At 37.3% G+C, this 24,829-nt stretch overlaps 1 protein-coding gene across 2 annotated transcripts in view; it reads left to right on the top strand.

Moving 5' to 3' along the window:
* Positions 1–24,829, top strand: part of LOC134535523 (uncharacterized) — a 486,190-nt gene that overhangs the window by 358,838 nt on the left and 102,523 nt on the right. For both annotated transcript variants that reach the window (XM_063374670.1, XM_063374676.1), the window contains exon 2: positions 16,230–16,453. In XM_063374670.1, coding sequence (XP_063230740.1) covers positions 16,230–16,453 — 224 coding nt within the window. The remainder of the gene's footprint in view (positions 1–16,229; positions 16,454–24,829) is intronic.

Genomic DNA, 24,829 nt, shown 5'->3' with positions numbered 1-24,829 from the left:
GGGAGAACAGTTACAAACCAATGAAGTTAAATTAAATCAAGTTACATGAAATCCAAAAGAAATTTTCCAGGTGGCGATCGAAAGGGAATTTAGACAAAACACACAAAATTCAACAAACGTTTACATTATTGCAAGGGCCACCGCCTTACTCCAACTTTCTTTCCCCCGACGTCGCGCACGTCGTACAAAGTTAAAGTCTAACTGACTGACTACATGCTGGCTAACAATTACTCGAGCTCTCAAAAGAGACTAAACGATATCAGACGAGCTAGTTGATGCAAGTAGAACTAGAAGAACAAGACCGAATAAATCGAAAACGTCTGCTTTTATAACATATGTGCCGCGCAGCGCGCATGCGCCGAACGGAGGAGGAGAGGGGAGAAGCAAGCAGGCATACACTAGGAGGGGGAAGTTAGCAGGGGACGACGAGCCGCCGCCCGCGCAGACGCGCGGTGTTTGAAAGAAGCGGCGATCCTAACGCTTCAATCTAATAATATTTAGTACAAATTATGTCATATATTTATTATTCTCTAAATTTTATTTATTTAATTTTTCAAATTTAATCTGAACTTTATTGACTGTGTTGACTCTCTTTTTCCAGCCCTTTTATTATTTTATTGTAATTAATTATTTGCGTGCAATTAAAAACTATTTTTTAATGATGCCAAATAAGTATAACTTCTCACGCGCGTACATAAGCACACGCGCCCATTTATTTATTTTTCACCAAAAGGGTCTTACTTATTTTTTTTACGTAATCGCCAAAACGACCGAGGCATTGGTCATATCGTAACACAAGCTTCTCGATGCCTTCTTCGATGAAGTTAGCCGCCCGTGAATAGAGATACAGGGCTAGCGCCTTGATCTCCCTCTCCCTCACGACGATACTGTGAGGTAGATAGTCTAATAGCGCGGCCCATTCTGCCCCACAATTATTCACAAAACTTGCAATAATAATAATTATCACGGGAGCTAGTGCGCCGTGCAAATAGGCCATCCACCTCACAGCGGCGTCGTGAGGGAGAGGGAGATCCAGGAGCTGGTTCTGTATCTCTATTCACGGGCGGCTAACTTCATCGAAGAAGGCATCGAGAAGCTTGTGTTACGATATGACCAATGCCTCGGTCGTTTTGGCGATTATGTAGAAAAATAAATAATATCCTTCAGAACGTTTAGTCGTAAAATTATAATCTTATGTAAATTTGTCTTATAGCACATCGGAGGTTTAAAAAAAACAGCCCTCGTACAACAGCGCGTTGTAACTGAGACTTCTCTGACCCATAACATCCTATCTCCGACTAACAAAATTTCACATAAAATAAGGAAAGAATTTATTAAACTGCCTCAAACCAGTATCAAGTCCAGTATAAATTTCATTGTAACTCATCATTGCATTGTATTTTGGGCTCTATGATGACATAAAAATTTGTAATTTATTTTGACTGATTCGGAGTTTTTTTTTACTTATTAGGGTAAAACTGCAGAAAGAATAAACAGTTTATGTATATACGTATATATGTTCAAGCAACGTTACAGAAATTATGCTGGAAACAAGTTACCAAGAATTTTTTTTGTAATATTACTAGGAAAATGATATATATTCTACAGCATATGTATGAGAAAAATACAATGAAAAGAGCAGCAATTTTTAACATTTTACTTCGGTATACTTGGGTGGTTGTGGCTTTCAAACCTGTGAACTTTAGGCAACGCCTGCCAGATGTCACGAAACGTTGACGGCATGATTAATACCGTGTCTGCCAAAAACAATTCGCAAAAAGAACTATTTTTAAAATCAATTTCGATGTATAAAAATGGTTTAAAGGATGTCAGTCATCCTTAGACTTAGAATATTCAGTAGGCCTTTTTGAGACGTAAGCGCTTTTAAAACATCTTTTTACGACTTGATTAAAAACATCGTGATTTCTCTTCCATTTAAAATATAATGCAAATGTTTTGTACACATAAACATTCCGGAATAAATTCTGTAAATGATGGTGGAAACCGCATCAAACATCTGTGGGTAGTTTAACAGAAGTAAGTGAACAAACATGCAGACCAGGCTAGCTACTTTGATTTATGGTATTTAGAGATTTATTGCCACGATAACTGCCGTAACTTTGCACAAATTACTTCCAGGCTGATGTATTAAATTAAACGATGGCAAAGTTGGTCGGTTTTGTTACTAGGCAAAATCTGACCAAGGCTGTAGAAATAGGGAAGATTTTTTTTATTAAACTGAAAAATCTCTCTAATTCCCTTTGTATGTAAAATATGACAACTGTTTGATAGTGCCAAAAACTTTTGATCGGGAGGTTTTTGAGGGTGGAAAGGACAATAAAATGATCATAACTCCCTTACAAGGCACAGCATCAATACCGTTCCAAGTCGTCGTAAATCCCGACGGGGACTTGTTGCCTGCGAGGAGGTAGCGAGTGCGCCTGCAGAGGTGGTCCTGCTGTGGTCTCGAGACCGCGACCATCCCTTGTGACTGTGCCTCTCCCCGCACCGACCCCCGGGCTCCTGATCGCGCGACTGCCTGCAGTCTGCTGGATCCATCGATCGTCTGCTGCGGTCAGCAGCGACATTCTGCTGACCTCCCTCCTCCCCCTCCCCGACCCAGAATACTGGTTTTAATCTCCTTCTGTCCTCCCTGCTCTTATATTCCCCCAAAACTCCCGTCTGCCTCCCTCACGGCAGGCTGTGTGCTGGAGGATGTGTTGGGGGGGAGGGAAAAGGTTGGTTTTTTGAAAGGGCCGGCAGGCAAATAACCCCTCCCGCCGAGGCATCCATCTTCTCCATTTCCCCACCAGGGACACCGTCCTTTAACGCCGGCGGAACACGAAACGCGAAGGTCGTGCCGGGGGGTGGTGAGGGAGGGAGGGGGGGGGGGTGTGGCATTAAAAACACCCCTGCCAGCGCACCGAGACCAAAAAATAGGGCCCACCCCTATCTCGCACCGGGGCCAATAATCGTGAATTCGGCGACTATTTGCCTTTATGGACAGCGTCGTAAAATCCTTTTCATCCGGTCCGACCGCTCGAGGAGGGGGGGGGGGGGTCCGTCTCTCCGATGATAAAGCTTTATGGACGCCGGCGCGGTATGTATAAACGTCGCGTAGTAAAGAGATATTTACTGTGGACCCTGCGTTAAGTGATTGTCGGGGCCCTTTCGCCTTCGCCTTGTTATTCACTCCGTGTTGTCCGAGAAAACGTCAATGGAACTAGAGGTAGGTGCACTCCACTATGTGGCTATTTCTGCTACAGGTTGGGACGATCAATGCTAGAAGTTGGGCACACTTAAAATGTTTCGCCACCAGATAGCGGTAATGTTCTTTTCAGGTGACAGTCTTCATTTGTTTGCTCTTGCTGTGTGCACAAGTACCTAGGAATCTTAAAAACCGCCTGCGTGTTTTTCCGTTTCCAATTACATATGAATTTTTTTGTAAGTGGGTGGTAACTATAATGAAAATAACTCTTGTCTACAGACACCGTAATATTGAAATAATATGTGATACATAATTTTAGAGCACATTATCAACAGGAATAACTAATTTGCTTCCCTGAGAAGGTATTTACATAAGTTTTTATCCGTACGTTAACTTTTAAAGTAATGTTTGAAACAGCGCTAAATTAAGGATTTAGGTTTTATTGTTACGGATTATTATTCAGAGCTCGTAATTCGCGTCAGAATTATATCTCCGTACATTTCGACCCCCAATCTCAAAACTATTAGGTGTATTTAATCTGTCACGTTATTATTCGCTTTAGAATCAATAAAGCCAGTTATTACTTGAATTTTAGCAATCAGCGTGGTTTCATGTTTACGTGACTTAATTTACACGTTAATAACTCCGTTATTTTTTAATATAAGTTTGTTCATATCAGTAAACTTATTAGTCTTCTTCCTAAGGAGACAGCATGTATTATAATGTTACGATGCTTGCCTGTACGAAAATGTTTGGTATAGTTTAAACAAAATACACTATTAACTGACCAACTGGTATCTAAACACTTGATAAATAACATTTTTGAGACAGTCAAGCATCCTACCTTTTTTACAAGAAACATCAATCACTTTATAAAGTAATATTTGCCCAATGAAATAAATATTTTTATGTTAAATCCATCTCTTCATTTTCCTAACTCCCATATTATTAAATTATTAATTTATAAATAGGCCCTAACATAAAAATGCGTACTATTCGCATGTGGATCTTGAGGTTTCTGCAAATGCTACGAGTACCTAGTTCTTGATCGGTTTTACTAAAGGCTAGTTTAGGAAGAAAAACTATTTTAACAGTAAGAATTCGTTATGTCCTTAAAATATTACTGTGAATACGAGTGTGATGGTTAACCGTTAAATGTTTTTCAACGAAAATCAAAAACCATTTAACTCTTAAACACATATTCATTTTTTTAAATCTATTTACAACTGTTAATTTTTAAGAAGTCATTTGTAAACTAGGATTAATGAAACAATATTGGCATTTATTTCATTGTGACCTCATATATGTAGTTACAATATTCCGAACCTCTAACTAAAAAAATTTTGGAAGAGATTTTGTCTTCGGTGAATTCATTAAATTTTTTTTTCTTTTATCTTCACATAAATTATTTTTTTAGTTCTGTCATGCGCTATATTTTGAGCTTCCAAGACGATTAGAAAATATTAATATCTTTACGGGGAAAAAACTACCTTGAAAGCTATTTCCTCTCTACACCGAAAAGTGCCTGCACTACGGAAATGAGGAAAAAGTAAACCAATGATTTATGTGCTGTGCTTCGCACGTGAAAAAGTTCCCGTTTCCCTTGAATCTCTTTGGAGTGAAATAAGTTTCTCCCTCGAATTGTTTGCCCACAGTTCTAAATAATATGGGATACGTGTTATACTTTTATGCGCCCAACCACTTACAACAAATGGCTCTGAAAATTAACAAATTTTCTGTGTAGTCTATCAAAGTGTAATCAATAAACATCTATACCACACCTTCCAGCAAAACGTATTACTTTGGAAACAGTTCTGAGCAGAACTAGATGAAAACATAGGCAATCAAAAAATATTCTATTTATTATGTGGAGTCTTTCACCTCTTCCGAATATTTATTTTACGAGTGGCATTTCATTGTTAAGAGACCTGCAAATATCGCGTAATTTTCTGGTGCCCAGCTAGACCCAGCTAGACTTCACAAACATGTGTATATTTAAGTCGTTATATGTGTTCATTGGCTGAGCCAAAATGTACTTTTTTTCCGGGCCACACATGATTCGGTCCATGGCATTTATAGGTGTTTATCATTGTTTCTAGTCCTATAGAGCGTGTCAATTAATCAATGCTCCAATTAAAATGACCATTTAAGTATATGAATATTAGCATTTCATAGTGTCAAGTTATAACGCGGCTGTGGTAGGTCTCTATTCACTGGCTGTAAATATTATAACTGAAGCTAATAGAAATATTTATGTAGAATAACAGGTAGCCCTATTTGTAATTTTTTTTTATGAAAATAACTGTTTATACTGAGTTCATATTCTGAGCCGGATATTTATGGTTCGTGTTTCCTCAGTACCTCCAATAGTTAAAGTAATTTGTAAACCCTTCCCTGAATAGCTTTCCAGTATTAAATTGCCACACTAATAATCATAATAAAACAAAATAAAGTCCCATTATTGAATATTTGATTATCATTTTCTTGGTTTCTATAAACTATGCTTGAATGAAACATCGATTAAAATATTAAATTATGCACTAATTTTTGTAATAAATACTTAATATTATCTCAAAAAACGTATTGCATATATACAACAATGACCACCTCCATGTGTTTTACAAAGTTACAATATATTTCTTGTAGTATTAAAAAACCATTTCTTAGCAACTGGTTTCTAAAGGAATCTTTTTTAAAATCACTGCAATTTTTTTTCTGTGTGGTGTGTGTTGCACTTGATCTAAATAAATGTTTTGCTTTTACTTCAGAAAGATTGGAATTTTTAGTGTCGTCACGCGGAAAGAATTAATTTCGATTGTTTTCATATCGAGAACATAAGTACTTAACATCAAAATGTAGTTTATTAGCACATGAATGTTAAATGATTTCACTTTCAAACCTTCGGAGAAACCTCATCTGATGTACGTATTACATTCGCAAAATTCTGTTATTTTATTTAACATTGAACTATAGTTGTCTCTAAATAAGATAACTGAAACAAGATTAATACAAAAAAAATGCAGCGTGTCAATTATTTTCGCGAGATTCCACCTCTGAACTTTGTCCGATGGTAATATCGTGCTGTATGAATGAATTAATTAACCTGTAATATCAATGTTCGACATTTCGTCGACGTCGATGTAATTACACACGGATGATGGATGAAACGTTGTAAATCAAACAGCGGAATCATTGCAATTGTGGGTGGCATAGAACAACCGCGAGAAAACATACGTGTTGGCGGTAACGTTCGCCACGTTTCCAACTTGGGAATAACCCGAGCTTTGACCCCGCTTGGCTGGGAGATGATATACCTGCTGAGCAAAGGGCCACAGGTAGGGAATGACAGAGAGGGACAGATGCCCCCCTTCCGAAGGGGTCAAACAAACCAAACTTCCGATGCCCAAAAGGTTTACTATTATGGTTTTTTTATGTGTTAACATCTTAGCTTTCGGTAAACGGCATTTAGGAGGAGTAATTTCGTGAAAATTGAACGGAAGTCTATAAACGGAATTGTGACACAAAGATGGCGCACCTACGTGTAGCAGTCACTTTCACATTAGGTACATGGTCACTTTCGTAGACATTAGGGTATATACCAAACTTATTGGTGTGCCAAATGAAACTTTAAGACAGTAAAACTTGATGTAAGTTTTTGGACATACGCCATTGCTAAGCACTTTTTCTGTAGAAGAAAACTAAAAAATAAAAAAATAAAATAAAAATACCCAAAAGACAAAAAACACAAATTAAGCAAACAATTGCTGTTGTCGACAGGATATAAACACCACAAAATATTCCGTAACAGGAATATGGTCAACAAACAAAGAAAAACAAAGAAAAATGTACTAAGAGAACGAAAAAAAACCACAAATGATGACGACACAAAAATATTTAACCCAAAAAAATTCAGCACAACGGTTGAAACGAGACAAAAACACGACAAAACGAAAAGACGAAACAAACACAATAGTTTTCCAAAACAGAATATAACGATAAAAACACCCACAAATGATGACAGCACAAAAATATTGAACCCAAAAAAATTCAGCACAACAGTTGAAACGAGACAAAAACACGACAAAACGAAAAGACGAAACAACAGAATAGTTTTTCCAAAACAGAAACAAGTGACGTTTCGGGAACTGCTATCTGCTCCCGTCCTCAGGCAGAGACGCACATGGTACGAAAACACAGGTGTGACTTTTAAGACAGTAAAACTATCCCAGTATATATTTGGTAAACTAATATAGTCAAAGTAAAAAGTAATCTCAATACCTAAGAAAACTGGCATTACAGCGCATATAATACATATTCTCCTTGTATGTAAACGGTCTCGGTGGCACAGCGGTAAATAACAAGCTTTATAACCTCAAGGGACGTGGTTTGAATCTCGTCAATGGAATTTTTTAATTTTTTTAATAGCATAATATAATAATGTTTAACCAGCTTAACAAGGTAAAACATGTTTGTAGTAATTATTTAAAAACTCATTTCAGTTGTTCAAGCGAAACCAAATATATTAACATATACTTACCGTTATAATATATATATATATATTAATGTTTCAGGTTAATATTTTAGTAATCCCATAGACGTATAACTTTAAAAGTGGGCGAAAAATTTAAAGTAATATCCGTTTGATAAATTTTATCAAGCTGGACATTATTTTAGTTAAATTACTTTTCGAAAATACTGACAAATAAGCTCATAATTTTTTGAAGTGACAACTTATATGTGAAGGTTTGGATAGGGAGTAAATTCATGTAAGTCGTCATCGACATGGTCACGTGACGTGTTAACGATAACACTATATATGTTCCTATTAGTATAACTTATTGCGCTTTTAAATCTTAAGTATACGATTACTGTGCAGTAAAAAGTGAGTATAAAATATATTAATATTTTCATATAGATATATAGTTTGAATAACAAAGCAATATAATCTAAAAAATTAAGAACAACATTATTTATGTTTTTAATACCTACAATTACTATGCAATGCGTATTTTATAGTAATTTACTAACTTGATAAAACAAATTTGTTGTGTGATAATATTTTTTCGTAAAAAATTGCGAAAAAGGTTTTCACTTCTGTCGGCAGTCCTCATGACTATTTTGAAAGTTTTTTTTAATTTAAACATTTTGAGTGGAACTACGTAATTACCAATTGAAGACACTGCGGCATATGTGAGACGTCCTAAAAACATCCAAACCACGGGAGGGGTCGAGTTGGATACGCCCTGCTATGACCACTCCCCTCCCCAGGTCCGGGAGCCGGGTTTCAACCGAACCCGCGCAATGAAATCGGGGCCCGGCCTGATGCAGAGTCCCGCCCTGCCGCCGAACAGCGAGGCAGCGATGGCTGGCCAATCACATTGCCCGGAGGGGCGTGGCCTCGCGCCACCCGACGACGGAAGCTGAGGTCACGCGACCAGAGGACTCGTCGTCCTCCCGGCTACGCCGTCAACTATTTACAGAAAATTTACAGATATCTGTAGTTGCATGAAAACAACTGCATCGCTACTGGGTTTCGGATTCTTACCCGGGAGTTTATGCTTTACATTGGTCCCAGTAGCTGCATTAGTTGAAAGTTAATTGTAAACCGTTCCCTGAATATCTTTCCAGTATTAACTTCGCACATAAATAAGCGTAGTAAAAAAAATAAAGTCCAATAAATTGTTGAATATTATATTCTCTTTTACATGGTTTAAAAAAGAATGTATGCTGTATGAATTATGCGCAAATTTCCGTGAGAGCAAAAAAAAAAAAAAGTACTTCGTATGTGTAGGGGCATACATATATTTTTCGCGAAAAGATTTCGATAACTATCTGAGAATTAAAACACTGTGGCATCTTCTGTGTTCCGAATTTGGTTTGGTTTATTCTAGGCACATGTCCACTGTTAGCACGCCATTCACAACAATGCTGCCCATCAGTAATTTAAGGAAAATTTCCCATTTTTATTCCAGAAAATTTTTAAATCTAAATGTCCGCAGTGAGACTTGTCTGGCTGTATAGTAACTTTAGAAGTATACAATCAGAAACCTAGCGAATATTTAGGTTTAAAAAAAAATCGTGGAAAGGAGGAGACGTTACCACGGGTTAGTGAATTTTCTTGGGATACTCCTGTTCCTTCGCCTATCTTCCTCATTCCATCACTGCTCCATTCTCATTCCGTCTCCTCCCATTGCCTTTTAATGATCTCGATGCCCATGCGAATCTCATGATCTTAACGCACAAGTGCATTTTCAGGTGTTATTACTGTAGGAAAAATTTTTAACTCATGCGTCAATTAAACATTTGCTCTTAAAGAGTTAAAATACAAAAAAAAAAATGTAAGAATCTGACAATAAAAAAGAGAAAATATTTCTGCCTTTCTGATGCTTACAAAGAAAATATCAATACGTGTTAATACCCGATTGCCATAGGACCCATACTTTACATGGGTAAATCTTCAATATTCGATTCACAATAAAATACTCAGTAAAGAAACTTAAAATAACTATTTAAAGGCTTTTTTTATTCGGCACGTTCTGAAACCCAACCGTGCCGAATTAGCGATTTTTGTTTTGTTTCAGAGAACGTCAATATAGTTTCAGTGCAAAGATATACTAGAGAATAATTAATATTAATTATATATTGTTACGAAACGTAAGCAGGGCCGCGGTGCGCAGGTGCAGAGTTGGCTAGCGGCCCCGCACGGCCACTGACGTCACGTGGCCGCCGCAACGTGAGACATGCCGCGCGCGCCTGGTGGATCACAAGAGTCGCCGCTTTCCCCCTCCTTTCTTCCTTCCCCACGCGGTGCCGTTAACCTAACACTTGACACCTGGCAAGCTGGGGAGTTCCGTGCGCCGCCTTGCGAGCTGCCGACACCTTTCGTGAGAATGCTGCCGTCGGGTCGGCGCGGAATGACGCGACAGGCCCCAGCCGCGCTCGTCACTTCTAGAAGTGGCGCCTGGGCCTATATAAGCCCGGGACACCGGCCTCCGAGGTTTTTTTTATTTTCCACTGTGACAGTGCCAGTGTCGCGGTGCGGCGGAGTTCCTGGGCGAGCGAGTTTCTCGGCGATAGTTGGGTGGCGAGACTGCCGTGGGTGCGGCGAGAGTCCCGAGCGAAATTCCGAGCGAAGCGTTGAACGGAACCCCAGCGAAGGGAAGTGCGACGGTGGTGACGGTGGTCCACGAGGGGTGCTGCGGTGAGAGTTGCACCAGAGGTGCGGCCCAGCGAGGTGTGCGGTGTGTAAAAACTGAGTGACTGGGGAGTAGACAGTTTTTAAGTGTAATTGATTACTAGGCATTTTTATAAGATTATTTTGTAGTGAGGTAAATATTGGCAATCAGTAAAACTATGTAATTAAATATTTAATTGGGCTATCCATTTAATAACCCGGTGGTTTCCCACACGACGAATTTTTAATTTTGTTTTTAATAATTCGTAACAATATTATAATTAAAACCGGTTATAAATATCTGCTCTACGTCAAGAAAAACTCGATAAAAATTTATCGAACTGAAAACGCGGGCAGCGCAAGACGCTAACCGGGTTTTCTGGGCCAACAAACGCCGGAATAATAATTTAAAAAAATATATATACCAACTCAAATGTCTTGAACCGAAGAAAGGTGGATTAAAAAGCTGCAAGTGTATAATTATCTGATGTATGCATGTCTCTCAAGCATCCTCTGGTCTGGGGCTTACAAACGACAGCACAGTTCGGATGAACTGGAACAGTTTTACGAAAAAGCAGAGAACTTACCCACTCTCCTTTAAGGTTATATGTTCCAGTTCAAAGTTATTATTTTATAATAACGTTTAACAGTTTAGCTTGAAGACTTTTTTGAGTTGCCGTACTTCAACAAATTGAAAATTAATTTTTTTATACTTTTTTCACAATTAACTGGTTTAACTGTTAAATTTTTATTTTTATTACTTTTTTGCAGCATGGATAAGGAAAACCAAACTGAAAAAAAAATCGTTTTAAACAAAATTATGGTGGCTACTCAGTGGAATGGTTTAATATTCTTTCAGAAGAATGTGTTTATTATATTTAGCCTTTTTAAATCATAAAAATTCTGACGATTTAAAAATGGCAAGGTAAAATTAAATATTTTTTTCTGAAAGAAAATAAACCGTATCACACAGCAGCCAGTAATATTTCCTTTAAACCTAAAAAGTTCCAGTTATATATTCTATTTCATCCTCATTATTCATAGAGCACAAAAACCTTAAAATTGCAACTTTGTCGGCTAATTATGCTAAAAGTATGAGATATGTATTTATTTTATTTTGTAAAAGTTAAGCCACTCAAAAAGTCGGCAAGTTTAACTGTGTGGAACATAAATATAAAACAATGACCTGGAGCGGGACATATCCCCTTTAAGCATTATTTTAAGAGGACTACACAAAACTAAGCCAGCCAGAGTTCGTTGAATTTTTTATTTTTAAATCCCGGATGCACAATATGCTAAACCTCATCCCGTGATACCGTTTATCTTTAAAACATTTATGTATACAGACAATACTGACAATACACAGAACAGCAGATGAATATTTCGGCTGAAAAGTATAAAATATTTACGTGACATTTTTCACTTGTGTAATAAAATACAGTTTTTTTTCTTTTTAAATAATGAGCGACATTTTTACCCTTGATATAACACTGTCAGTAATAATTTTTATATCATTACCTGAGTTTCCAATGATTCTAGTGTTAGCAAAACATAATAATAATCAAATTTTGAAAATCCCGAATTCGACCAAAACGCTTTTGCACAAACTCAGAGACAGCTCATGAAATCCTGTCTGAAAACGACACTAACTGACATAGTCCAGCTTGGGTGTAAATTTTTTAAGAGTCATTTTTAATATTTTTTTTGCAAGATTTAGTCATTGCTAAATATATATACATTATGGGCATACAAAATCACATTCAAGGAAAAAAAAATCAAAATTTTCAATAATTTTTAATTTAGTTTCAATTACGCACTTAACGGTTTAGTTATAACTTCATTTTAAAATATACTTCGTGTAGAAATTTGAAGTACGTAATCTTGTTTACTAATTTTTATTATTAATGTTATATTAACACTAAAATTCTGCAGATAGTTTGCAGTGAATAATAAAATTTTAATGTCCATAATTCAAAAGCAATGAAACCAAAAAATTAATAGCCGGCGCTGTACTGCCACATTAATCAAATTAACGTAGTTATTACAGGTACTTAAGATTTCAAATATATATATAATATATAACTAACGGTTATACCTCAGAGAAGCGGCTCGTAATAAATACGACGAATATTAACTGAAGTTAAAGTTTGTTTATGTAAGGTTAACTATATTAATAACAAGTATTATAATCTTAAAAAAAAAAACTTACAGTTAACATTAAGATATTATTCGCTTTGTTTCCCAGAAAACCGTTACTCTGAGGTATTACTCAAATTCGAAACTTAAATTCCACGGTTAGCCAGTTGCGTCACATAGGTGTAAAATATTTCCATGTTATTTTTAAACACTGGTTAGGAACTGAATACGTTTAAATCGCAAAAAAAAAATGGCTCGTTTACCGGTTGTAAATTTTAATGAAACACGCAGGTATGATGTGACGCAGCGGTGAATACTTGATTCCAGAGAGAGCGCGCCTGCAGCAGTTTCCGGTGGCTGGAGGGGGGGGGGGGTGGGGTGGGGGTTTGGAAGGAGGGGGGTGGCGGTCTGGGTCCGCTTGTCACGTGACCGGAAGGCGCGGTCGGTGGAGCGCGCGCCCCTAATCGGATCCCGGTTCGGCTGTCTTCCCCCTCCCTCGCGCAACCCCTGGAAGTACCGGTGTTGGCGACCTCGAGGCAGCGGAGGTCGCGGCCTACTGGCGTCGCGGTACGCCGGGGGAGAACATTCACAGCGCTCACACCCCTCCCCCCCCCCTCAGCACCAAGGCCTGTCCGGGCAGAGCTTCCGAAGAAACCACGCGACCTGAAAACTGCTCGAGATATCCCGAGTATAGTGTCTATTGGCGAAAAAAGCATCTAAGAAATCGTCAAGGACCGTTAAGTAGTTCGGTTTCCGGATTAAGTTTTTTTTTTTTTAAACCGTGTTTTCAGAATAAATTTTTGTCATGAAACACCAGGTGGAAATTCTTGAAAACACCCAGGGGTCTTGCATCACAGATTAGTCTTCATTTCTCCGTCGTAAAATGAATGTTATGGCTACCGCTCGAACCCCGCAGTTGCCATAATGCACGACGAGAAGACTGCGTGACAGTCCGCAGCATCGCGCTTAGAGGCGATACCACCTCAATAACACAAATACATCTCTGGCTATGGTCACGTTTTTGAATCGTCGTCGCCAGGTATAGATCGTCTCACGCTTAGAAGGCACTGCACGGCTTATGGCGCGCGCTGTTGCCAGATCTCTAACACTATGAAGAAGTTCAGGAGATGTGCTTCTTTGGAATTCTGAGTACAAAAGTAAACATTTAAAAAATCCATATAGTCATTTATAATAGTTTTGTACGATTACGCTTTTTAATCTGTTATAAATAGTCTTTTTTTTTTAAACTTGAAACAAGAAATAATTCTCACACATCCATTGATACGAATTCATATGAAAATTTTAATGTCTAATTGATAAAGAAATTTTAAAAAAATATCACATCCCTTCGATTTCAAATACGTATTATATTTGGCAATACCACATTCAGAAACAAGGACAGTGCTTACGGCATTCGGCGTGTGTTGGAAAGAGAGAGATAACTATCGCCCATTTACTTACACGCTGCAGTCTAAGAGTGGGACGCTCTATAGAGGTGGGATGTGGACGGAGGGTAACAGACCTCGGACAGAGATACGGTTGAGTCCAGGGGGATGACACTAGACAGGGACTACGAAATTCTAATCTGAAGTTAGTCGTTATGCTATTACCAATCTCGTATGATTTAAATATGTTTTTTTTAGTTCAAGCGAAAATAAAAGTTTTAATCTTGCATTATTAAATATTTAATATTTATTTGGTTATAAAGCAATCTCATTTAAGTTTGTCAAATTTATTACCTTTATTGTGTACATGTATAAATCTATTCGAAAGGGTGGTCACACGGTTATAAATTATTTTGGTTTTTGTGGCAGATGTTCATAGTTTTACGCAAATGTATACGTTCTTGGTCTTTGTTTGCTAGATAACTTGAAAACTCTAATGGAACTAGTTACGAAAATTGAAAATGGGCCGGGAAACATGTTAAGTGCAAGCTATAAACAAAAAATCTCCCGACACATTTTATTTTCCTAACCTAACTAAATCTAAGTGTATTTGGGAGGGGTCCAGGCTAGGGGAGGGACCTAGATGCGTCTCAGACCGAAGCCTATACGCCTAGTCATGCTGGGATTAACCATGCATCGTGTGCTAGGAGGGGATTGGCCAGCCATGGCAGCAATTGATGCCATGACTAACTCCCCTCACTCATAAATCTAGTCTACCATACGGGGGGTTGGACACTTGGACTCGTGGTCCGCTTTGCTTTTTATCCAAGACTGGATTTAGTGACCAGGGACGCAAGCGCCCCTGGTAGTCTCCCGACACGAAGACTATTGAAAAAACTACTAGTAAATGTAAGAGGGGGCGAAAAAACTAAAATACCGCCCTACATGTCCGTAAAAAAATTAAATTTTCGAACATTTTAATATCAATTGAATATTGATATTGACCAAATGAAGACATTAAAAATATTAACACAAATACAGTCGTATGCAGGATAAGGCACTACAACGATTTTAAATTTATTTTTAAAATATAACTATCATTCATTGGTATTTTTCCCCGTGTTTGGTTACTGAGGTTGGTACGTATGCAGAGACCTACTTACTACCCACCCGCCACTCCCAAAAGTCTCTTTCAAACATAGGACTGACCTCTCTGTCTCCCTTTACTTACCCTGTAGTCGACCCAGAGGCAGGCGCCCGCCACGCTGGTATATGCAACCCACCCGGATTTTCCGACCAACCTTGAGGGACCACAGTGACCATAGTTCGGGGAAATAATAACTAAGGCATTAACCTGTAGAAATGAAACTTTACGATAGTGAAACTACCATGGAAATAATTTGGTACACTAAAATACTCATATTAAAATGTAATCACAAGAACCTAAGAAAATTGGCCTTACAATCATAATAATACATGCTGTCCCTCGAAATTCGGAAGAGCCTTAGTGGCACAGCGGCAGAGCGCGCGCTTGGTAACCGCAAGGGGCGTGGTTTAAATCTCGTGATTGTAAAATATTTGTAATACCATTATATTAAAATATATAACAATAATGTTGAAGGAGCTCAATAAGATAATATTTGTTTCTAAGAAGTATTTGAGGCTGATTTCAGTCTTTTAAGCTATATATATATATATATATATATATATATATATATAAACTCAGTGTTACAATGTGTGTTTTTAAATTTTTTAGGTTAATATTTGAGTAATGCCAAAAGTATAACTTCTAACGTGCGCGTGAACTTGAAAGTATTAACTGTTGATTTATTTTTATATAGATAGACAGTATTTAAGTAAAATTCCTTGTGAAAATAAAAAATTGTCCAAACCTGCAAGTTTATTTGCAACATAAACAAAGTGACACACAAACACAAGAATTCGCTCGTTACCGAAGTTAGAATTTTTACACATCATTGTTGAAATCCATGAAATTTTGCAATTTAGAGCCCACTAAATCCTTTCTTGGGAGTTGATTCTCGTCGAATCGTTTCTTAGATGATGTCTACGAAGCAAAAGGAATACACATGCCAAATTTCAAGTCTGTAGGTCTTATATGGACTGAAAATTCGTGATGAGTGAGTCATTAAGTGGTATTATGCTTAATAAAAAATTTACCATCCCTTTGGGATGGAAATTAAAAAAACTCTCCTCATAAGTGCAACCCTAGGGTACTCAAGGAATATTTCCTCCAAAATGTCAAGTCTCTAGGTCTACAGTTTAGGCGTGAAGTCACTAAGCAGGATGGTCCTTGTCGTGTTTGCAGACCACATGCAGTCGCTGTGCAAGAACCACTTCCTGCAGCAGCTGTACCGCAAGATAGACGGCGCCGTGCTGCAGTCGCAGAACGAGCGCAACCTGGACTGCGTCATCACATTCCAGACGCACTCCATCCTGCAGCGCTTCATGCTGCGCTTCGACCTGCTGCAGCTCGACTGCAACGACCACCTCTTCATCTACGACGGCGCTCACGCCGTCGGCAACTACAAGGTCTGTGCGAGCACTGGGTCCTCCCCCCGCACGACCTGGCCCGGGGTCAGGGTCTGGTTGGGGACACACAGGGGTGCAAGTCTGTAGGATTCGCGAGGGAGGGAGGAGAGGAACTCAGCCCGAGATGTTTGTACTTGGGGTAAACCGACACATCGTCATCATCGTACTGTCAAAGTAATACGGCCACATGTCAAAAGTAGAAATATTTAACACAATTAAGAAAGAGGGCTATATTATTGCAATAACATGGTTAAATTTCAGACTTGCGTCCATCGCAACATCGTGTTTTGGCCGTTATTTTTTAAAAAGTCAGGCATGGCCTTATTACATTGGTGAGATTGGCAGATGTTGTTTCCATTGGCGATCTTAACTCAATTTCACATTTTTTGAGATATGGCTCTATTACTTTGACAGTGCGATTCTCTGGATACTGTGCTTGTACATCTATGTCACGTGTTTTGGCCTACATGCAGTCGATAAGGAAAAAAAACACTTTAATATGCTTGTACAGAAAGTTTTCCGTAAGATATATATTTTTGACATGAAACTTGTTTCACGGTCACGAAAATAGTGTTTGCTGTTAAACTGGGTTCGGATATAGGCTATACCCGGGCATTTATTGCTTAGTGTTGTCCCAGTACCTCCAATAGTTGGGAGTTATCTTAAAACAGTCACCTGAATAGCTTTCCAGTAATAACTGCGCGCATAATAAGCATGATACGACAAAATTAAGTCAAATCAATGAATATTCTTTTATCTTTTCCATTGTTAAAAAATATATATATTTTTAGTAAAACATCAATTAAAATATAAAATAGGCTCCAAGTTTCGAAAGAATTATTCAGTATTATCTGTTTGTGTTGTACAAAGTTACAACATATTTCTTGTAGCATTACAGACTATTTCTCGGCAACTGGTTTTTTAAAGGAATCTATTTTAAAAGTACAGACAATTATTTTTTTGTGCACAAATGTATCGTAAGATAAGTATCGACACATTAAGATATTTATATATATTTCGCCTAATGTTCAACGTTGATTTGTTTACGTTAAAAAATAAACAATACAATATTTTTTGTCACAAATTTCAGTTACCAACCATTAAAAAATACACTAAGCGAAACTAAATTACGAAATAGATGATTAGTGAAACGGTGACCGATTGGAAAGTGCCTAAACCTAAATGGAAAGACATAAAAATACTTCTGAAAATCTCACTTTTTTCTGTAAAATAATTTAAAACCAACGTTTTATCTAATAGTTTCTCTGATGACCTGTTTAATATATTTGACAATGTGTTGACTATCTTCGAAAATAAATATGTTCAGATGGCATCGATGTCAGCTCAAAAAGTTTTAATAAACATTTTTTGAAAAGGATCATTTGATACGATACCAGCCAGTGTTCGTGTGAGTAAAAGTATCGATTAAAAAGTATCGAATACAAAAGTATCGGTTATAAAAGAAAACTACTCGAAACCGAAACTATTGAAAAATTTCCTGTGTCCCTAGGTGCATGGCTAGCAGACAAATTTGTTGTGCACTACAAAACGGGCGAAATAAAAGGAGAATAGAAAAATTAACTACACTATATCTACAAATATTTGTGTTTTACTTATTATCAATAATCATGTTTTCAATGGATATTTTTACACAGTTTCTAGTGAGTGAGGCTGTGCCTTGTCTAATATTATTTAATATCGTATTTTAACCACGTGACACAATTAAAACATTTTTTTTATCTTTTGTGTTTCTATTGACCTTTGACTCTGTATTGCTATAAATACTGTACGTGAAATAAAGCGTACTCTTAAATGTACACATGGTTTTATGAAATTTAAATTTAAATTTTACATATACTTTATATGCATACGGATCCAAAACAAATATGTGTGGTGCGTTTATTGCTGTGGTGGTCCCTGATTGTAGTATCGTCTAGTTCTTACAAACTTGTTCTTACTGCATCACTAGCTAGAGCCAAGATTATTTTGCGGATTCATTCCGCTCCAAGCTAGACTCAAGTGTGCTATGTGTTACGAATACAGTGTAGAATGCTTATTGTTCTATAACAAGGTCACAACCTTTGGCCGGTTACACGGGATTTGGTGGCCATGCATTCTACTTGTGTACAACAGGCTGAGGTTCGTTAAGGACGTGTCAAGAGCGCCGTAGCCCAATCATCAACGTAGAAGCAAGATGTAAATGTGCTACAATTCTAACATAGCTACCCAAGGAATGCACGAAATAATTGTGGCCGTACTCCTAATTTTTTTTTTGTAAATGGAACAGAAAATATTCGTGTAAAATTTCAAATATTTGTAAATTTGTACATTTACATGAAAACACCTGAATCGCTATAAAATAGCGTTCGCAGTAATACTGGGTACGGATTCTTATCAGGGCATTTATGTTTTTTGTTGTCCCAGTACCTCCAAATACCTAAAGTTATTTGCACCCCATTGCCTGAAATAGGTTTCCAGTGTTAACTACGCACATTAATAAGCATAATAAATCAAAAAAGTCAAAGTATTTAATCTTCGATTACTTTTTCATGGTTTGAAAAAAGTATGCTTGAATAAAGCATCAATTACAATATTAAATTATGGTCAATTTTCGTAATTATACTCTTATACCTCCGGTCTTTTGATAGTGTGTTACTTTACCACTCCCTGAGGGAGGACAACTAAACATAAATTTACGACATATATATATATATATATATATATATATATATATATATATATAAGACATTACCTGGGTTTATCGCAGACTGTTATAATGGGGAGGTTATACAGTGCGCTGAAAACTCTCTCATAAAGTGCTTACCGTACTTCTTCTGCTAGTAGCCAAGACTAAGCTACCATGTTCGGTTAATCCACTTGATGAATATTTTTGGTTCATTGACCCCTGTCCATTTATGTGACTTCTGGTGTTTCGCTTTCCGTTTGTTTGTCTTCGAGTCTCCGTTCATTCTCTTCCAAGTGGTTTTAAGATGTGTGTGCTCGTAATATGAAGATAGAAACATCCACGTCTCTTACATGAAAAAATCTGGTCAATGGCGCACTGAATGTTGAGCCCTGAAATTCAAAAGCGGTTATGTACCTACACTGTAAAAAAGTGTAATTTTACACCAATATTTGTGGCAGCTGTATCTGCACTGTTGTAGGTGTATTTTATACCCACACGTATGTGTAAATACACAGTTTTGTCGTAAAATAACACCGACGAAGTAGGTGTAAATTTACGTGACACTGACTGGTCATTTAACCATGCACCCTGAATCCGTAATTTTACCCATTTAAATGAGTTATTCAACAATTTTTAATGTATATTTACTCACACACTATTTAAGTAACTATGCAGTGTATTTTTGTGTAAAATAGCACCTCTATTGAATACGAGTATGTAGAATTACTCTGCTTTATAAGTATTTTCATCATTCATGAAGTAAAATAACACATGCACTACCTGAGTAATTTTGCACTTTGAAATACGTCGTTATGGCGCGCTTGTTGAAATGCTGAGCAGACACCCGTCCACAGCCGACAGATGGCATTGTCAACGGCGTGGAGGAAATGGTGCCTCCTGGCTTCCCCAATGCGTGACGTAGAGCGAAGGTGATACTCAAGGGACCAATGAACTAATGAACGATTCCCCTTTCACGGCACGTCGCTGGTTTACTCAGGCGCGTCTGGCGGCAGCCATCACTGTGAATCTGATATTAGTGGTTGCGTCACGTTTTATACTTGCGTTAAACACTGTTAAACCTATCGACTTGTAGAATGGCTTAATTTTCACAAAATGGAAATTATATATATATATATGTTTAATATTGTAGTTTTTCGGCTTCTGCGTTCTAGCCGCGTCAAATATCTGTAGGTAAAAGCTTCCCTGAAGATGGTGACTGCAAGTTCGAACGAAACGTCGGTGAAATATTCGCCTTCGTCGCGTTTAGAATCCAGAAACCAAGCAACTTCAGACAATGGCTGCGAAAGCCTTCGATTTATAAATTTTCATTGATTTATTTTGCGTAAGTAGTTGCAAAGTTAACATTTTAACTTTGGGGGCATACAATCGAGGTTAATCATATAGATTACGGAAATTAAACTTTTTTGTGTTTAAAGTCATTAACACTGCCTACTTTGTGATATTGTTTAAATTTCTTTAATAAACATTGATTTTAACTTTGTGATATTCGATAGCCTGATTCGCCTTTATTCTCTGATGTTCTCTTTGCTTTGCCGCTCATTATTCACGGACTTCTGTGTTTCTCTACGTATGTTGTAGCTGGTTATATGAGTATAAATGTGAGAGTGAACTGGTTAAATCACTGTATTGACCAATGGTATTCTTGGAAAGTGAATGAAAATACAAATATTATGTGTCACAAAAATACACAATTCACTGTACAAAACTAACCAAAGAAAATCTAGAAATATGGGAATCGTACTTGTTATGTTTCGAAAGTTAACTGACAGGTGTATATTTTTGTTTCAGTGGTTGTAGGTTACATGTGCATGTTATGCCCGGTCACAGAAGAGGCTTGAGCTAGGTTATCAAACTAATGTTGTTCGAAGGGTGGATTTGGAGGGGGGGGGTGTTTGTTAGAGGATAATATTCCCCTCCCCACACCTCCGCCACTGCGATCCTCCACTACCACGCCTGCAATATTCCACTCAAACACCCCGTCTGAATACTGTGTTTTGAATAAGCACGGGCCGGCTAGGGGAAAGTTTGAAATGGCATGGTTACGGGACGTAGAGAAGGGGAATGTATGTTGGGAACTGTGCGCAACCAAGGGTGTGGGTGGACAGACAGAGAGAGATAGAGAGAGACAGAGACAGGGACAGGGAGAATCTCGACTCCCAAACCCATTTCCGAAATGAATTACGTTTCGCGCGTAGCTGTCGCCGAGTGGGTGAACTGTTAATGCGGCCCGGGTTTCCTCGACACACTTCCTCCTTGCACGTCTAAGGAGGGCCGTCGGAACGGGTGGAATTAGCTCTCGGTTATCGCGGTACACTCCCTGAAACGGAAAACTGGACCTTCGCCCGAACGATCTCCTCTTTCGGATTGCTATAATTCTCGTGTCAGAAGCATCTCGCGTGTACGATTGAAAGTATTTTACATACAGTTAACTCTAGAGTTTACGACTGGAATGGCGACCCTCTCGAAGTAACAAAATCTGTCCGAAAATGATGGAGAAACGACTTCAGGTGAAGTGACCGTCGATCAAATGACGTTCAGGTTAAATTACTGTCGGTAAATTGACTGTAGGTCTAGTACCAGTCGGCCAACACTGCCTGTTACTAGAGTTGCAGATTTCCAGCCAGATAGATTTTCGGGTTTTAGGTGAAGCTACTGTCAGTCAAATTAAATTTAGGTTCAATTACTCTTGGTAGTAAGACTCCAGGTCTAGTGCCTGCTGCTGGAGATGATACCATTTCCCAGCAGTTTAGATTATACGGTTTTAAGTTAAAAAAAAAAATTTCGGTTAAACCATTTGTGGTCTACTCTTTGTGGCACAAAAAGGTTAGGTCTGCTAACGTGTCACCAATATATATTTTTAAAACATGAGCAGAAAAGACACTCCCCAATTTTCGTTGACGAGTGTTGCCATCTTCATGTTGAGGTTGGAAACTTTTCAGACAACCCTCGTATTGTATACATAACGAATTTTTACAATAAGACTGATATTTATTACTTCTCTTCAAAAGAAAATATTTTTCATTAATAAATACTTGCATTTACTCATCATTATATTACTATTCGGTGTTTGATCACTATACTGTGCGAAATATTCGCACGGGTAAGCTAGTAAGATATATTAGATAAGTACACAAATTTAACAATTTACGTCAATGACGGTTTTTATATAGCAGATACAGAGCAACGGGAAACACTTAAATACTCTTTTGTTTCCATTCAAGGAAGTAACGTGAATATGTCTAAAGTTCTTTTTAAAATGTTTTATTTGATTCGCTTTATTCATATAGAGTTAGGCATGCACAGTTTCTATAACCACGTATCAGATATATTTTTGTAGTCATATAAATGTTGTAAAATTACGCAATACATGACTGAGTAAGTCAAAAAAAAATTTAAACACAAATAAAACTTTTCCTGACCACGAGAGATAAAAACAATAGTATTTAACAACGTTAAAAATGTTAAATTTTGTATGAAATTATTTTCTTTATTTATTATTAATTTTTCATGGAACTTAATATACAGATACAAACATACATTTTAGCACAAGAAAAATATTTGCCAGTATGATGATCTTCGGTCAGTTTATCGTTTAGAGCCATATGCGTTTTCTTATGGGCACATAAAGAGCTAAAATTGATGACGCTGTCCAAGCAACAGGCAGAATATATTGGATATCAGCGAGACATGTGTTGAGATGACAGACGACCTCATCTCAAGTTTCTGGGACCACAAAAGCATGCATGAAATGAAAGAAGACACTGAAGATGAATATAAGGTATTTTATGTTCCCTCGGAGGAAATAAAATTGAGATGGAAACTGCAAGAGAAAAAAATGCTTGGAAGTCAATTTCGTTATCCTTCCCCACTTTTGCCTACCAGTTTGAGACAAGAGGTTATAAATTATGCTTTCATTCCATGTTGAAGTATTCTGAAAAGGATTATGTAATGCAAGTAGGTAATGTTTAGGTTGAATTGATAGCTATATTTTTTCTGCAGATAATTCAGTTTATATCTGAATATTAGTGCTACGCAGTAATTGGTTTATTATTTTAAAACATTTTATCTCGTGTTATAGCGTAAAACTCGTGTTGCGGTCAGCACAATTACATTATACATTCAATAATAAAAACCAAAAAATGCGTTGAATATAAATGCAAAATAAACTACAAAAGGAACAAAAAAACTAGGTCCAATATTGTTTTCAAATTGCTTTAAATAAGTAACTCCACACTTGGCAAGAAGTTGGGGTATTTTTCAAATAAAACTAGTTATCTTAACATTTCATTTACTTGCCAAAAAAATATTTTTTCTGTGTAGCGTTTAAATATTAAGTTGTTTTCTTTGAATAAGCTATGTTCGTGTTAAATTCGGGTTAGTGTCAACATTTTAACATTTTAAGTAAAGTTTAGTTCTGAATCGTTACAAAACAAAGAGTTAAATGGTTTAAAACAGCGCAAGATGTTATGTTTTACAATCAATAAAAACTTTACATTCCTAGAGTTTTCTTAATATTTCAGTATCTTATTGTGTTGTTACTTTCAAAACGAACTAGGATGCTGATTTTCGGATTAAGTATTGGTTAAACGCTTTTAAATCTACGTAATCTGGGCAAAAAATGAACGAACATAGTTTGTTAATTTGCGTACTGCAATTACATATATTAATACTCGGTCTTATATATAAATACAACCTGCTTGTCCTGAAAATGTAAGGAATTTTAAATTATTTTTTAAATAAAACAAAAATAAATCATGCAATTACATATTATATCTACAGACGCCGATGAAGGATTCAGAGTCGCAGTTAATAAGCTTTTAAATGATACCTCTAAGGAAGTGGAAATCTGATAAAAGGAAAAACGCGCTCGTTTTTTTTAACGTTTTGCAGAGTGCTTTGAAATGTTTTATTCCAAAGTTGATTATGCTTGACATCGAACTGTCCAAAACTATCAACGAACGCAGGGTATGAATCACAGGGAAAAAAACTGAGACAGGAGGACTTAACAGAATGGATGAACAATGCGAGCTGCGATGTGGTCTTAGTCGATGTGCCATATTTCTTCACCACCACCACCACCATTCCTACACTTCACGTACACCCGGTACCAGCTCACCGCATGCCTTGTTCGACTCCTTGCAAGGGACAAAGTTGCGCTTACTGCACCAGAGCGAGTCGATAAAGTATCAATGGAGATAGCAGAGCCTGTGACTGGCAAAAAAAAAAAAGTATTATTAATTTGACTGAGAATTGATATGTTTTAAACCTTGAACTCACAGATGTGTTTCATGCATAAATCCATTTGAGGTAAAGTTTAACTATGGTTTAAAGGAATTTATATCTCCAGCTGCAATGGATTAATATGTTTTTTTCTAAGTGAAACTTCTTTTCAGCCGGTAGAGTAATATCAGGATCACAGGGTAATGGTAGTGAGTAGTTAACGGAGTTAACGTGTGTAACGTATGTTACGAATATTTCTCGAAGAAAAAAAGATTTTCTAATATATATATAATTTCTCAACTCTTAGGTTGGATTTGGTGTTGGCATTAGAAATGTGACAATTTGTGCAGTGAAACTGAAATCGCTTTACTTGACGGCCATAGATACATACCGAAACTTGAATAAAGATCGCATTCGTATGCGTGTATAATTAGCCCAGGTTAAAATTG

The sequence above is a fragment of the Bacillus rossius genome, chromosome 1, assembly GCF_032445375.1.
Source record: "Bacillus rossius redtenbacheri isolate Brsri chromosome 1, Brsri_v3, whole genome shotgun sequence".
Lineage (NCBI taxonomy): Eukaryota > Metazoa > Arthropoda > Insecta > Phasmatodea > Bacillidae > Bacillus > Bacillus rossius.
Note: the sequence above shows the minus strand (reverse complement) of the source record. Positions and strands in the feature narration are given on the sequence as shown.